The sequence below is a fragment of the Molothrus aeneus genome, chromosome 3, assembly GCF_037042795.1.
Source record: "Molothrus aeneus isolate 106 chromosome 3, BPBGC_Maene_1.0, whole genome shotgun sequence".
Lineage (NCBI taxonomy): Eukaryota > Metazoa > Chordata > Aves > Passeriformes > Icteridae > Molothrus > Molothrus aeneus.
In genome coordinates this window covers 81,123,235-81,137,092 of record NC_089648.1, presented here as the reverse complement: position 1 = coordinate 81,137,092, position 13,858 = coordinate 81,123,235, and the positions used below count along the sequence as shown (strand labels likewise).

The window sequence follows — 13,858 nt, the reverse complement described above, 5'->3', positions numbered from 1 at the left end:
AGTACCCAAAAAGCCTCAGTTCCAGAAGCACCAAAAAGGCTGAATGGTGGTATGCATGTATTAGCAATTCTGGCATACAGGCAATAATAGATGGGGAGTGAAATAGAAGACTTGGTGAAGTAATACTAGCCAGTGAAACTAATTAGTGTGCATAACAATAAGGGTTCAAAACAAGAAAAAGCACAGGTCATATGTAAAACTGATTAATTAAATGGTAGAAGTGTTCAATCATATTTTTCTTCATAGTAGGAACATGGGTGGTTAGAGCTATGTCATGTGATATTGCTAGAATAAACAGTTTGCCACGGAAATATTTCATATTGATTAAATGCAATAATTTACACTGAGAAGCTGTCAGAGTCATTAATGTTACTATTAAACAATTGTTGGAAAATGGGGAAATACACAAATACTGGAAAACTGCAGGTGATGTTTTTGTACTTACGGGCAAAAGAGAGATAAACCTAGGGAATAAAACAATTAGCCTCAAATTATCACCAAGCTCTGTTTTAATGATGTTGAGCTTCAGGTCACAGCTAGATATCCCCAAGTAATGTCACACAATGGTTAATGTAATACTCCAATTGTATGCTAATAACTCATTCTTCCTTTTTTTTTGTTATGTTAGTGAGAATGTTTTCAGAGAAATCCATTGTCTTTTTAAACAAGACAGCATGTTGCCTTGATGAAGGCCCCTCATTGTATTTATACCATTTAAAGAGTAGGAGCGTCGGGTCTTACTGAACCTGAGAAGAAATCACTAGATATTTTGTAGGGGAAAAGATCAGGGTTTTTAGACCACAGAAAGTATATTATAAAGTGGTTTGGATTTGTGGGAGAGACAAATGTGGGGTTTTTTCTGACAAGGTGTCTTATTACACACTAGGCTTTTAACACTGAAAGATGGCACTTTGGTTTCTAAGTGATTTCTAGGTGGCTGCACTGCTTTTGAAAGTGGGGCTGAGAGTCAGTCTTGCAGGCATGCCACTGCCAGCTCATAAATTGCCACCTGTCAGCTAAGCTGCAGTATCTACTGGTGTATGCTCATAGCCTCTCAAAATCTGAGGTAAGGCAGCTCAGTCTAGCCCTCTGAGCAAAGTTTACAGTAAACCATATTACCTTGGATTTGTCATGGCCTAACAATTCTTACCAGGAAAATTAGCCTGCCTCAGCTGGCAGGTGGTAAATGTTCTATATTCATTGTATGTCTCTCCTTGCTCTTAAGTTCTTTGTAGCTGAATTTATGAACTTAACTTCAAAACTTCACTCTAGTCTGTGAAACGGGCTTAGTATCTCATAGGGCAATTTCTTCCAGCTTAGTATTTCTAAAATTGGTGGTATGAGATGACTTTCTGGAGGTACAGATTATCTTGATTGGCTGTAGAAAACACCAACACACTTTCCAAGGCCAGATTAATTCTACCAGTCTTCTTTTTTGAGGACTTCCTCTGTTGATTTGAAGTGTACTTTGTTGGTTTAGGAAAAGACAGTTACTTCTTATACTACCAGAAGCTGAAAGCTCTTTATTTGGAAGTGTGCTCAGTCCCCAGAAGAGGCAGTGCCTTCTATTTCCTTCATTGGATAACCACGGTGGCTGATGAAACAGCAAGTGGTGGTTTTTTGAAGGAAATTTCAGGCATTACTCTGCAACCAAAGTTATACATCTGTAAAAAGAAAAATGGGGTCATCTGTGGGAATTGGAAAATGAATTTGGAGAATCGTAATGGAATTAGAAAAAGGCAAGTTGACTTGTGTTTCAAATGGAGCCTTGCGTGCATACTTTAAAAGTGCTTCAGACACAAGCTTCATTAAGTATACATTTCCATTCTTCCAATAAAACAACAAATGTTTCATTCAACAATTTACATGATTTAAAATCTACAATAAATTTTAAAAAGCAATAATCCCCAAAATTTGAGAAGGAAATTGTAGTAAGACCTAAGAGTAATACTTCATTAAAGACAAGACCATGAAACTAAAGAAACTAAAACCCATACTTAGGGAGAAGTCAGGAGGCTGTGGCCTTCTCTGAAAAAAATCAGTTTTGACTTTCACAGTGGTCATTTCATTTAATGTTCATTCTCTCGTGGAGCATATTTCCTGTTTTACTTATGAAACTGTGTATGACCCCAGAGTGTGCTGACATTTAATGTTCTGTAAGTATTTGAGCTCTAACATTCTTCTACAGTATGATGACTTTTTTACTTTGTGCAATTGATCTAGCTATGGTAATAGCCAGTAATTTTGAACTGTACCTAGGTGAAGCATTCCGGCATGAATTGGTTTACACAAAGACTGTCCATTGTAGATAATTTGCATTAAATATATAGTGCTGTTTAAACTCATGTTGCTACTTTAAAAAAATTACTACAGATACTAGAAAATTTGGAACAAGGCTTAGCTGAAGATGGAAGTATGACTAACATTACACAGGAGAACAGACAAGGTAGGTATTAAACATTTTTTTCCACAGACAGTGTGTTTTTATTGCTTGCCTAAGTGTGCCAGAAGTTTTCACAAGACTGCCCCAGACTGGTTAAAACTGTAGTTTTCTAATCTTATGGCCTACTCAGCCCCTGAAATGATACACTTTGTACTACTTTTTCCTGGAATTAATTTCACAGTTTTGCCCTTTATCAAACTTGTGCAATAAATCAATTCTTTTTCTTACTTAGGAGAAGCAGCATGGCTGTTATCCTTTAGTGATGAATATATAAGTGTGTTGCTGTTGCAGCTAGATAGGTGTTTCATCTTAAGCCTTGGCTGACTGACTCCTCTCAAACCTCATGTCTGCCATCCACTCAGTTTTTTCAGACTGAGCTACCACCATACAGTGGCTACTCTGGCTTAGGGTGCTGCTGCACAGATGGCTGAGTCTCACTGTAGCTGCCTGGTACTTAGACTCCTGAAATATCTAAGGTACTCTTTAGAATAATATTTAGATTATATAGAGCTATGTCATAATTTTCATGGTTGTATATCCAATTATGTTTTCTCCTGTTCTTAGTGATGTTGCTTCAATAGTATAGGGCAAATTACTGCACAAAGAAGGGTGTCCAGGACAAGCTTTTTTTTTTACAGAATTTATACTTACGAGGTCACTTGAGTATACTTGAAAATTAGACAAGAGGAGACATTTTAGGCATTGCTATGGATTGTATGGACCCTTGTGATGCCTAGCAAGTTCAAAATGCACACACCAAGAAAACAAAAAACTTTCACCTTTAGCTAACAGTCTAAGAAATGTTACCAAGTTCGTTCTAAGAGACCATTCACACAGAGCCCATGGAAAGCATAAGTCTAGCTCTGAGATAGAAGAGGCTGGATAGAGTTAATAGCAGAAAAAAATTATAAATAATTCCTTAAACTGTCTGTATGGAAGGGTGCAGACCTGTTTGAACTCTTTTTCTACCTGCTCTTCAATTTGACTGGATGTGAAAGTTACTTTAATATGTCACCATACCTGACTTGATTCACCTTGTGAATGCATCCTAAAAACATGAACACATGTGAGCAGCATATATCATAAAGATATTTGCACATATAGTCAAAAGAATACATTTACAACTCTTCTCAAAAGGTTTAGGAAAAATGGAAATAATCTTACATTGAAGTTAGACACAGCACTTCATGAGTTTCTGTTCTTTTTTCTTGTATTCTTTTTGCCTCTGTTCTCCTACTTACTTCTCCCTGTTAGCATTTTCTGCCAGAATTTTCATCCTTATCTCCACATCTTTTGTTTTTTACAACTTTAAAACCAAGGTGTTGATCCCCCTTTAAGGTACAAGGACTTTTTCCAAGCTGAATCATAATCCTGTGTCCTGCAGTCTGCTTCACTCATGGCTCCTTGCTTTTCCTCTCTGCTTCAGAGCTCAGATGGGCTCAGGAGGGAGACATAGTTAGAAAAGCAGCAGCTAGTAGTTATCAAGGGACATGGCTGCAGAAAATTTGGAGCGATCTTTACTTGTCTACTGTGCAGCTGCCTCTAGGTTTAAGACTGCCAAAAAGCCCAGGGGACATTTGCAGAGGCTGTTGACTGCTGTTGTCTGTGGAGGTCAGCCAGGTCTGCTCCCTCTCTGCTTCATCTCTGCATTTGGAGCTCCAGGAGGCTGATAATGGGTTTGCTTTTTTTCATTTGAGACTTGCTGAAGCAAACCTTATTAACTTTATGTGAAGACAGCCCTAATTCATTATGGGGATTATGCTTAGCATGTAATTTCCATGCTGCTGATGTAAGAAGGTGCAACACCAATCAACTTAAGATGTGAATCTCTAGCCTCAAACAGAGCACCTCATTTGCCAGATTTTCAGCAGGCAGAGAGATTTAGCATTGCACCACTTGCCTGGTAACACATTCTGTAAGATTCCAATTTTGTAACTTCACAGTGCCTATTGAAATGAATGGCAGTGTGGAGTACAGAGCCCTTGATGAAAAACAGGAAAAGCAAATGCTTAGAGTAGAAGCATGGCTGCATGGACCTGCAAAGAGTGTTTCAGGCATCTCAGTAAAACACAGTGATCTGCTGTTGGGTTTTGGTTTTGTTTACTGCTTTGCAGGTTTTTTTTTAACCGCTTTTCTCAGTGCTTAGAAGCCTCATCACACAGAGCTACAGAATTTCCAGATCAGGTTCCTGTTCAGTTTATAGCACAGGCTGAAGACATCTGGTTTCCCTACTTTGCAGTCCTTTTTTGAGAACTGTAGCTGGTGCTATCTGATTGTTAATATGAAATCTGGATGTCTTATGGTGTAGGAATCAACATCTAGTTTGTTGTCACCTAAGTCCTACAAAACTGAATGTGGTGACCAAACTATGAAAACATGCAAAAAAAAGAGATATTTACTTAAGTGAAATAATGATGGGCAGTTATTTAATTATGTTAGGATTTTACAGATTCCCCTAAGGAAAGGAAAAAAGGGAATGTGTCATTAAGTATTTATTCATGGTTTGCAGTATCGTCTCCATTAGTAGCACTCGGGATGCGTGGTCCCAGGGGAATTTCTAAAACAAAAGCTGGGGGAAATAAATGATTGTAAGGTACAGTGGATGAAATACTGGGTTCAGTCTTGGACCCTACATTATAACCCTCTTTTTGACAAAGATAATTTGCAAATATTCATGGGTTGGATTTTTTTTATTGTTGAAGAGGATGGAAGGATTTTTCCTTTTTAGGAAAGGTGATAGGCATTTCACCAAGCTCTTATTATTTGTAATGATTTCTTTGTGTGCTGAAAGAATTATCTGTGTAATCTGCAATGCTTTCATCAGTGACTACATTAATGATACAAATGAGTGGTCTCAGTTATCACAATTTTATTGAAATAGCCTCTTCTCCCTTCCCCCCACTCTCTTTCAAATCATTATAGTGACCTTGACAGCTGATTGACTGAGATACATGTATTTTTCAAATGTACTAAATGAATAGTCCTAATGTTTATTTTTGAGGATTAGAGAAATATTTCTAGCATTAATCTATGGTACTGTAACACAAGAGAAAATAAGGGTCTGTGTGAACTGCTCTCTTACAACATCAGGAATCTGTCTGCAAAGCAAAAGGAAGAAATCTGCTGCAGCTTTTAGTGCCTGCAAGCTCCAGGAGAATAGGGAAAGCAGACAAGCTTGGCAGATTTTTTTCAGCATATCTTTCAGCCAGAGGCAAGCACAAACAGTCCCAGACTCAGACATTTCTCACTCTGCATGTTTTGGCTCTTAAATGATATTCTAGCTATGTTTGATTTTTTAATTTATCACATTTAATGCTGTCGATAACATGTTTTTAAACTGTTGCTCATTATCGCTTGAATCCTTTTATGCACCTTTTGTTCTGATGTTGGAAAATGTGTGGCTTATTTTGGTGTTTAATATTTGGCCTGAGCTGAGAGCTGAGTGACTGTCTATTGCTCTGCATTGTTGCCTTGTGTATGGTACCCAGAGCTGCTTGAGTAATTCCCTTGGAGAGATGCAGAATTCTCTGATGTTGCAGCAGAGCTGAGGATTAAAAATTCTAGGCTAAACCCCAGTGGTGTTAACGAGGGGGACCTTTCAAAATCGTAATTCATAGGACCAATAATTGATGGCAAGAAAGAACCTCTAATTTATTTGTGCAAATTCACAAGCTGCTCTTATTTTGCAGCCTCTGTTCAGCTGTGGAGGTCACGTCTGGGCCGGGTGATATACTCCATGGCAAACTGTCTGCTAATGATGAAGGTACGTGGGCGGCAGAACTGCAGAGGTACCGTATATTCCAGAATAGAATGTCAGAGAAAATGCCAGTGAATTACTGGTGCAGAGATAAGGGAAGACTACCTGACAGTACATTAAGGTTTTGCTTAGTGAAGAATTAATTAGGCTTAATAATGTCTTATTTAATAGATAGCTATTTGCAGTAATGTTCTTTGGGAACATATCTGTACGTATTTCTCCCCAAATCATCCTAGAGAACATGCAATAACAATACAGAATTTGCATTTTTAAATTGAATTTTTCAAACACTTAACTAAATGCTCTAATTAAAAGCAATTATGTGCTCTGCCTTTTTCAAACTGTGCACTAGGAATGTTGCTCTGTTTGTGAGGTTTAATAACACTGTAGCTTTTGTATCTGATAGAGATCCGAAACATCTAAATACATCCTCCCTTGTCAACTGATCTCAGTTGTAATATGTCTTCTTTCAAGTTCAAATCCTCACTAGTGGGTAGGGGTGGAAGAGAAAGCAATAAAAGCAAAAGTGACTAGCTGTCACTGCTGGGGTTTTCTGCCTTGATTCCTCCTTACATTTTTAACCAATTGTATTCCGTTTGGTGCAACACTCTTAGCTTCTCCTTGTATTCTGGAAGCAGAAATAAAACAATTCTGCCGATCCTGTTGTGGTCAGGAAAACAGGGGTGTCACCATTCTTGCAGCAAACTGCTGTTACTCTGAGCCTGGCTGTACTCTACAAATCAATTAGCAGCAGCAGCCTTGGAGCAGGGATGTCAGCAGTGGAATCCTCACAGGCCAAAATTTGCACTCTTGGCTCCCTGCTCTTCGATTACCCAAGGTCATGCCAGACCTGATCATCTGATGTTTACTGAGCTACTTCCCAAACAAGGCTCCATTCTTAATATTACAATACCTCAAAAAAGTATGGTTTGTTTGGTTTTTTTTTTTAATATAAGAGCCATAATATACAGCTTTACTTGAAATGGAATATTCTTGTTGTGGGAATTAGGGGAAACACACATTTATTTTCATGATTATGTTGTAATAAGAACATTTCTGTCTTGCATAGAAATAATTGTTCATTAAAACAATTTGTCTTTTGAAGTAGGTACATGACATAGGCTCATTTTTTAAATCATTCTCCTTTTCAGTAAACAAGTGAAGAAAAGCATGAGCTGCTATCCCAAACAGAGTAGAATATATAAATAAAAAAATACCGGTTTATATATTTTCAAGAACTTCACTTTACTTTTTGCAGTGAATTCTTTTTTAAATCATGTGTTTTTCATGTGTACACACAAATTTACATGCACACACAGTTCTCACCTTCCTCTGGTTTGATCTTGTTAGTGCTATTTTCTTTGAGTAACAAATACATTTGTGAATACCAATTATCATCTTTTTGGAAATTATATGTCACAAATATGGCAGCTCAGATACTTCTTAAGACCAGTTGTATTTAGGGCCTATCTCACAGCTGTTGAATTAGAAATTTATGGTTCACAATAACTTCCAAATTACCCACAATTGCATGTTAATGCAGAATTACTTCCATATGAAATTTGCATTTCAGTGAATTGGCTATAGAGTACCTGTGAATCTTTCAGTTTTCAGGTATTTCCCCAGACCCTTCTAATATGCAGCAGTCCTGTAGTCATCTTCTCCACCTTCCAGAGTATTCAGCATGAATCTATTCAGATCAGTTTTAAAAACACTTTTGTAAGTTCTCCCATTAGCAGTTGTATTCATTTAACACTGTTCCACCCTTTTTTGCTGTTGTATCATATACTTTAAAAACTGCATTTGTTTTTATTCGAGGGTTTCAAGTGTGTGTAATTTAAGAAAAAACTATTTAATTCTCCAAGTCAGCACCATCTATTGCCATCTAGTGACCATTTACAATATTGCAGCACTGTGCTTGATCCCCGGGTACTGTTAGGTGATGGAATACCTTGGGCAAGTAGTTGATGATTATGATTATAATAATAATTTATTAAAGCAAAACTGTGTGACTTAGATATAAAAAAAAAACCCAAACATATTATCTTACTTTTACTGACATCTTTCTTTTGCCAAAAAAACTACAGTAGTATTTAACAGGGAACAATCTTGTCAGGATTGACACTTGAAAATTAAAAAAAAAAATCCACTTTGATTAGATGTTGGCCCTATAACTATTTAAATCTAAATTTGTTATCCTCAATTCCTAATTAGGTTTATTTCATGTCATATCTTTTCTGCATTACTTACGTGAATCAAAGAATTCTGTTTATGTAGTATAATGATTTTTTCCTTTTTAAATATGTCTCATTTGTTTCATAGTTAAACATCTCCTTAAATTTTGAGATGGAGGGTTATCTTATTTTGGGGTAGAGAGTCAAGGCCAAGTGGTTCACCCAGACACAGGAAATGAGCCATGTCTCCTACACCCTGGGAATATCTTTCCTAGGTACTGAGCTCTGCCTGCTGTGTCCCTTTATCCGTGTGACCAGTGACAGTTTGGTCGTAGTTCAAGGCCGTCTTTCTTTCCTGTTCATCTCCCTTTCTTTGTATAACCTTTCCTAACTGGGTTCTGCCTTCTTTCTGTGCACCACTGTTGGACTTAAACAAATGACAAAGAAATGGTGGATCCCAGTTGTATCAACTGATATCAAACAGGATTCCTGTTTCCTGTGAATAAGGGGAAACTTCAGGAAAGATGTGGAAATACAGCAGGAAGAGAAGGGGAGGCCATATAGCCTCTCACTGTTGACTTCCATTTACAAGAACTGTGGGCTTATGTCACTATGAAAGCATGTGCTGAATATAGCAGCATGAGGGGAATATTAATTTAACATAGAGCTGATGATGTGCATAGTTTCATTTCAAAAGTCTATCTGCAAAATGCTTGTCACTTTACTAAATCACCGTGGAAGTGTCTTTAAACTTTTTAAGTTCTTTTCATCTGAGGTAAAATCGCTTTTGACATTATCTTACCAGACTTTGCTCTCTCTAAGGAATAAACACTTAAGTATTTTCCATATATATTATAATTGCACTCTGATTAAAGGCACTTTTTGTGCTTTTTAGTTTTCTTCAGTGTTGTGTTAGCTTTTGTAGAACTTGCCCTTCATAAAACAAAAGCATTAAAATTGATTTTAATCTGAGTATGATACAATTAAAATGGTACCAAGAAGGAGGTAACAGCTTGTGCTAGTGACACAAGGGAATGATGCCTGAGGACATTGGTTCCTGTATGATTTAAAGGAGGATGACTGTCTATTGCCCAAGTGCTGCAGTACAGCTCTCTGGATTCATAGCACTGTGAATCTCTGCTTTCATAACCCTTCCACAACTGCACTAGAGAGAGAGGAAGGATAAGTTATCCCTGTCCTCTCTCCACAAAACAAAGTATTTATGAATCCTTGTAACTAAGATTTTTAGTCTAAGGTTTCTTGAACTTATTCTCAGCTTTCTACACATCAAGGTCATTTATTCTTATTTCTAATTAAGTACTTAAAGGTGGTGATGAGGGAAATATGAGAATGTGTAATGCAGTAGCCATGAATGGAAGTACAGTTATACTGTGGTGCATTAGAAAAAACATACTCCAGCAAGTAGGTCCCATGGTTTACTAGAACTATTTTACACTATTTACTATTATTATATACTATTATATTTTATAATAATGTAATAATATATTATTATATACTATTAACTATTATTATACTATTTACTAGTATATACTAAATATACTATTTACTAGTAATGCTAGCCCCAAATTTCCATAATAAAAGAGGTATTGAGTTATAAAACAATAGGCCAAATTTCATTCATATCCTACATAGTGTAACTTCAAACCTTCTTTTGGGATTTTTTTACAAAGATGTGGAAAACTGGAAGGTTCTTAATCTTTTTAAATTAAAGATCATGACAATATGTCAGCCCCATCTCTAAGTCTTAAGATCACAAGCTGTAGTCATTGGGGTTTTTACTGGCAATACTTAATATGTTTTACTCCTCACAACCACACCTTGTATCAGTCAAGACTTCACTTCTCAGAGGAGGTGTGTGTTTATCATTCCATCAGACAATCTTTGTTGTATTATGTCACATTAGCAAAACTGTGAATGGGAACAGTCTTTAGTAAGTGAGACCAAATATCATCTATTTTACAATGTGCTCTATCAGAAGGAACTGTCAGATAAGAAGCCTCTGTAACTCACCACAGAATAGTATTATTCTGTATCACATAGGATATTCAAGATGCTTTCATCATAGCGTGGGGAGAATAATAAATGCATATTAAACTCACTGAGGGATCCACAGGTGACCACAGAATGAGGTTGTATTTAGAAGTGAGCCTAGATATGATGATGTTTCACAGTTTCATCCTGAAGCCATCCTTGTTTGTGCCTTTGGACATACATATTTTAATCTCTTGTCATCTCCTGGAAGAAATGGGTCCTATTCCTGTGACAGACACTGCAAGGCATGGGGTGGGTGAGCACAGATGTAACGTGCTGTGCTGTGCTGTAGTATGGGAAGAGGGGGCAGTGACCACCAACAGAATGCACAGACTCTTAATGTTCACCTCTGGTCTCACATTTCAGGAGCTGCCAGTGTTTATGTACTTGTAATGCATATGATGTTAGAGATAAGGATGAGGAGTGCAACAAAGGAGGGTTTCTTTGCCTGTCTAGGCCAAATCCATGAAGCCCCTGCAGCATGGGCCTCTAAGACTTGGCTGCTGGTTCCTACCAAGGCTGGCTGCTGTGTACACAAGGGAGCCTGTGCTGCTGTGATGGTGCAAACACTGCCCACTCATGCAGCTTTTTGTGGCTGAGGCTTTTCTGCAGTCAGTTCATGCTAAGCTGTAAACTAACCTGGCAGAAGCACTTTTCTTAAGATTAAGAAAATCTTTTTTTAAGATTATTCTCTGTTGTCCTTTGCTTTCTAATGCCCACCACAATTCTTGTTCTAAGTTGAAGGGCAGGACTCTTGGGAAGCACTGAAGTGTTACAGCACAGAGAGTCCTCAGCCTTTGCTTGGCCTGGCCTGTGTAAGCAAAGGTGGGTGCTCTCTGCCTCTGCTCACGTTTCTCCAAGCTGGTACAGCCCCGGGCCAGTGGACATTCCTACAGCCACAGCTGATGTCAGCACAGAGCATGGGCAGTGCCTCCCACCTCTGCCTGCAAAGCCTTGTGGCCAGGCTCTGAAAATCATGTCCTCTCAAGGTCCTTGAATTACTGCAGCTCAACCATGAAAAGGCTGAACTGCAGGAACCAGTCACATGGGAATTTCTTTCCATTGGGAAATGGGAGCCATTTGTTTAATCCTCTTGTCAGTGGTCCTTAGCTAGAGGCTATACTGGCATTCCATCTTGAGCAGGAATATCTCAATGCTGCCCCCTGCCAGCATGGCCTTTGTGCAGGTGTGATGTACCTTGCAGAGCTTTCTGGAGATCAGAACCAGTCCTCCCCTCACTTAGTTTTAGCCCAAATACATTTTCTATTTAGATTACCCGCTTTTATGCAGTAAGAAACCCAGTACAGGTGAAGGGAGGGAAGATGTCTTGTTTCCCTTATGCAGTAAAAAACCCAGCAATTTGGGTGGAGGAAGGGAAAATGTCCTGTTCCCCTTGGTAGTAGTGCTAGTTTGTCATCTGAAGATGTGCAGGAATTGCAGTTTCTGTCATGTGATGTTTGTCACAAGAGCATGTGCACAGGCACTTCACAAGGCTTTGGAATATAGTTGTTAAACCATGTAAATTATACATGTTAAACCATGTAAATTATATTTGGAACATGAGACACTTCTCAGGTATGTATACGCCCAGTCACACTGAAGGTGCTTGACTTTCATCCTAAATCATAATCTAAGATAAAGAGTAAATGTTCAGAGTTTTAGTTTGTGGCTATTAGCTACAAAAAGAATATGATTCTCTTAAAAGAAAAAAAAAGATCCCCTATGTATGCAGTTCCAGTATGTATAACTGAGAAAAGACCAATGTAGTCAGTCACTAATGCCTACAGTGCTTGATAGGAATTCTGTCCCACTGACAAGTTGCAAATACTTTAATTCTGCTGGAATATGTCTTTACAAAGAAGGTGACTTAAAGGCTGAAGTATTCTGAGGTTAAATACCTGATTGTATGCTTTCCATCCTTAGGACTATGTGCTGGCTGTAGATGCTTACCACTCTGTCATCAAATATTACCCACAGCAAGAGCCTCAGTTGCTGAGTGGAATTGGAAGGATTTTCCTTCAGGTATGCATTTTATTCTAAATTTGCTAGGTAATACTGCTGTTGATAGCTATGAGAATAATCATTGCATTTAAAACTATTGCTGTTTTTGTAGGGCACATGTCAAATTGTAGAGGCGGTGCTCAAAACAAAAACCCTATCATGTCATATTAGATACAATTAGGAAATATAAAGCACCTATAGTATTAAAAGTGCATTAGGAAGCAAAGAACATGTTGTAGAAAATTATGCTAGTATTTTATTCAAAAAGTGACATTCTGTTTTCCCTAAAGCTAAGGGTAAAACTCCCATTGACATCAGTGAGACAGAATTTCACTAAAAATCTCATGTCTCACTGCCTCAGACTGCATGCAACTCTCAGTCCCACTGTATAACTGCCATCTTCATCTAGAAAAAATTCAAGTGTCCTTCTTCTGTACAAATCATATCCCTAAGAAACAGGGGAGGGCACCTTAAAAGAAAAAAACAGTATACAGAAAAGTATAATAAAAGTCCATGTACCTGTAGTGAATGGCAAATAAAAATAGATGTCCTTTTATTTTTCATAAAATGATGCATCTAAATAGCTATCTGATTTTTTTAATTTTTAGCATCTCACGAGTTCTTTGCAGTTCTTTCATATTTCTGATACTGATAATTCAAACTTTTCCTCTTTTATCTACTTACTCTTATTATTAATGAGAACTCTAATTTTGGATTTTCACGTATTTACAAATGATCTTATTTGTGACATTCCTGTAATAAAAATTATATTGAAATTGAGTAATTTACTCTTAATAGATAATTATTAACATTGCTTGCCTGAAATCATAAAATGTCATTCAAATTCAATTATGGATTTTCAGTTCTCAGCAGGAGCATGGCTTCCCAATGTGTTAGACATGTCTGTCTTTAAAAGTCTCTAGTTTAAAGTGGATCTCCATCACTGTGGAGCAATTTTATGATATTGGCTGTGTGCATTAATTACTGCCTAAGTAGGGAACATAATAATTATGTGCATTAAAGAATGGTACTGTAAATATGCAAAATACTAAAGGAAATACAAGTTGTTAAGAGTTCTGGTCTTTCTGTGAAAATGACTGGGTATGTTACTGGCACTTTCTTTCTGACAAGAGTGTCTACCCTGATGTCACACCCAAAGTCTGTTTGTCATTCCATTTGCTCTGGAAAAATTTTCGCTCCCATGAGGAAAGCATCTCCTAACTTACAGAATGATTTGAAATCCCTGACCTCCACAGTGCTGTGACCACAGGCCTCCCGTTCTGAGGGGTTTTACTGTCACATCTGGGCATAGCAAAAGGGGTTATGAGGAGTCCTTGATATTTTCATGTGACCTAGATAGAAGTTAAAAAGAATGATCTCTAAATGCAAATATTTTCATTTCTTCTAGCACCTTAAGGAGATAAGGTTTTA

At 37.6% G+C, this 13,858-nt stretch overlaps 1 protein-coding gene across 2 annotated transcripts in view; it reads left to right on the top strand.

Annotated features, from left to right (window-relative positions):
* Positions 1-13,858, top strand: part of TRAPPC12 (trafficking protein particle complex subunit 12) — a 49,596-nt gene that overhangs the window by 29,281 nt on the left and 6,457 nt on the right. For both annotated transcript variants that reach the window (XM_066547249.1, XM_066547250.1), the window contains exons 7-9: positions 2,374-2,446; positions 6,133-6,206; positions 12,350-12,448. In XM_066547249.1, coding sequence (XP_066403346.1) covers positions 2,374-2,446; positions 6,133-6,206; positions 12,350-12,448 — 246 coding nt within the window. The remainder of the gene's footprint in view (positions 1-2,373; positions 2,447-6,132; positions 6,207-12,349; positions 12,449-13,858) is intronic.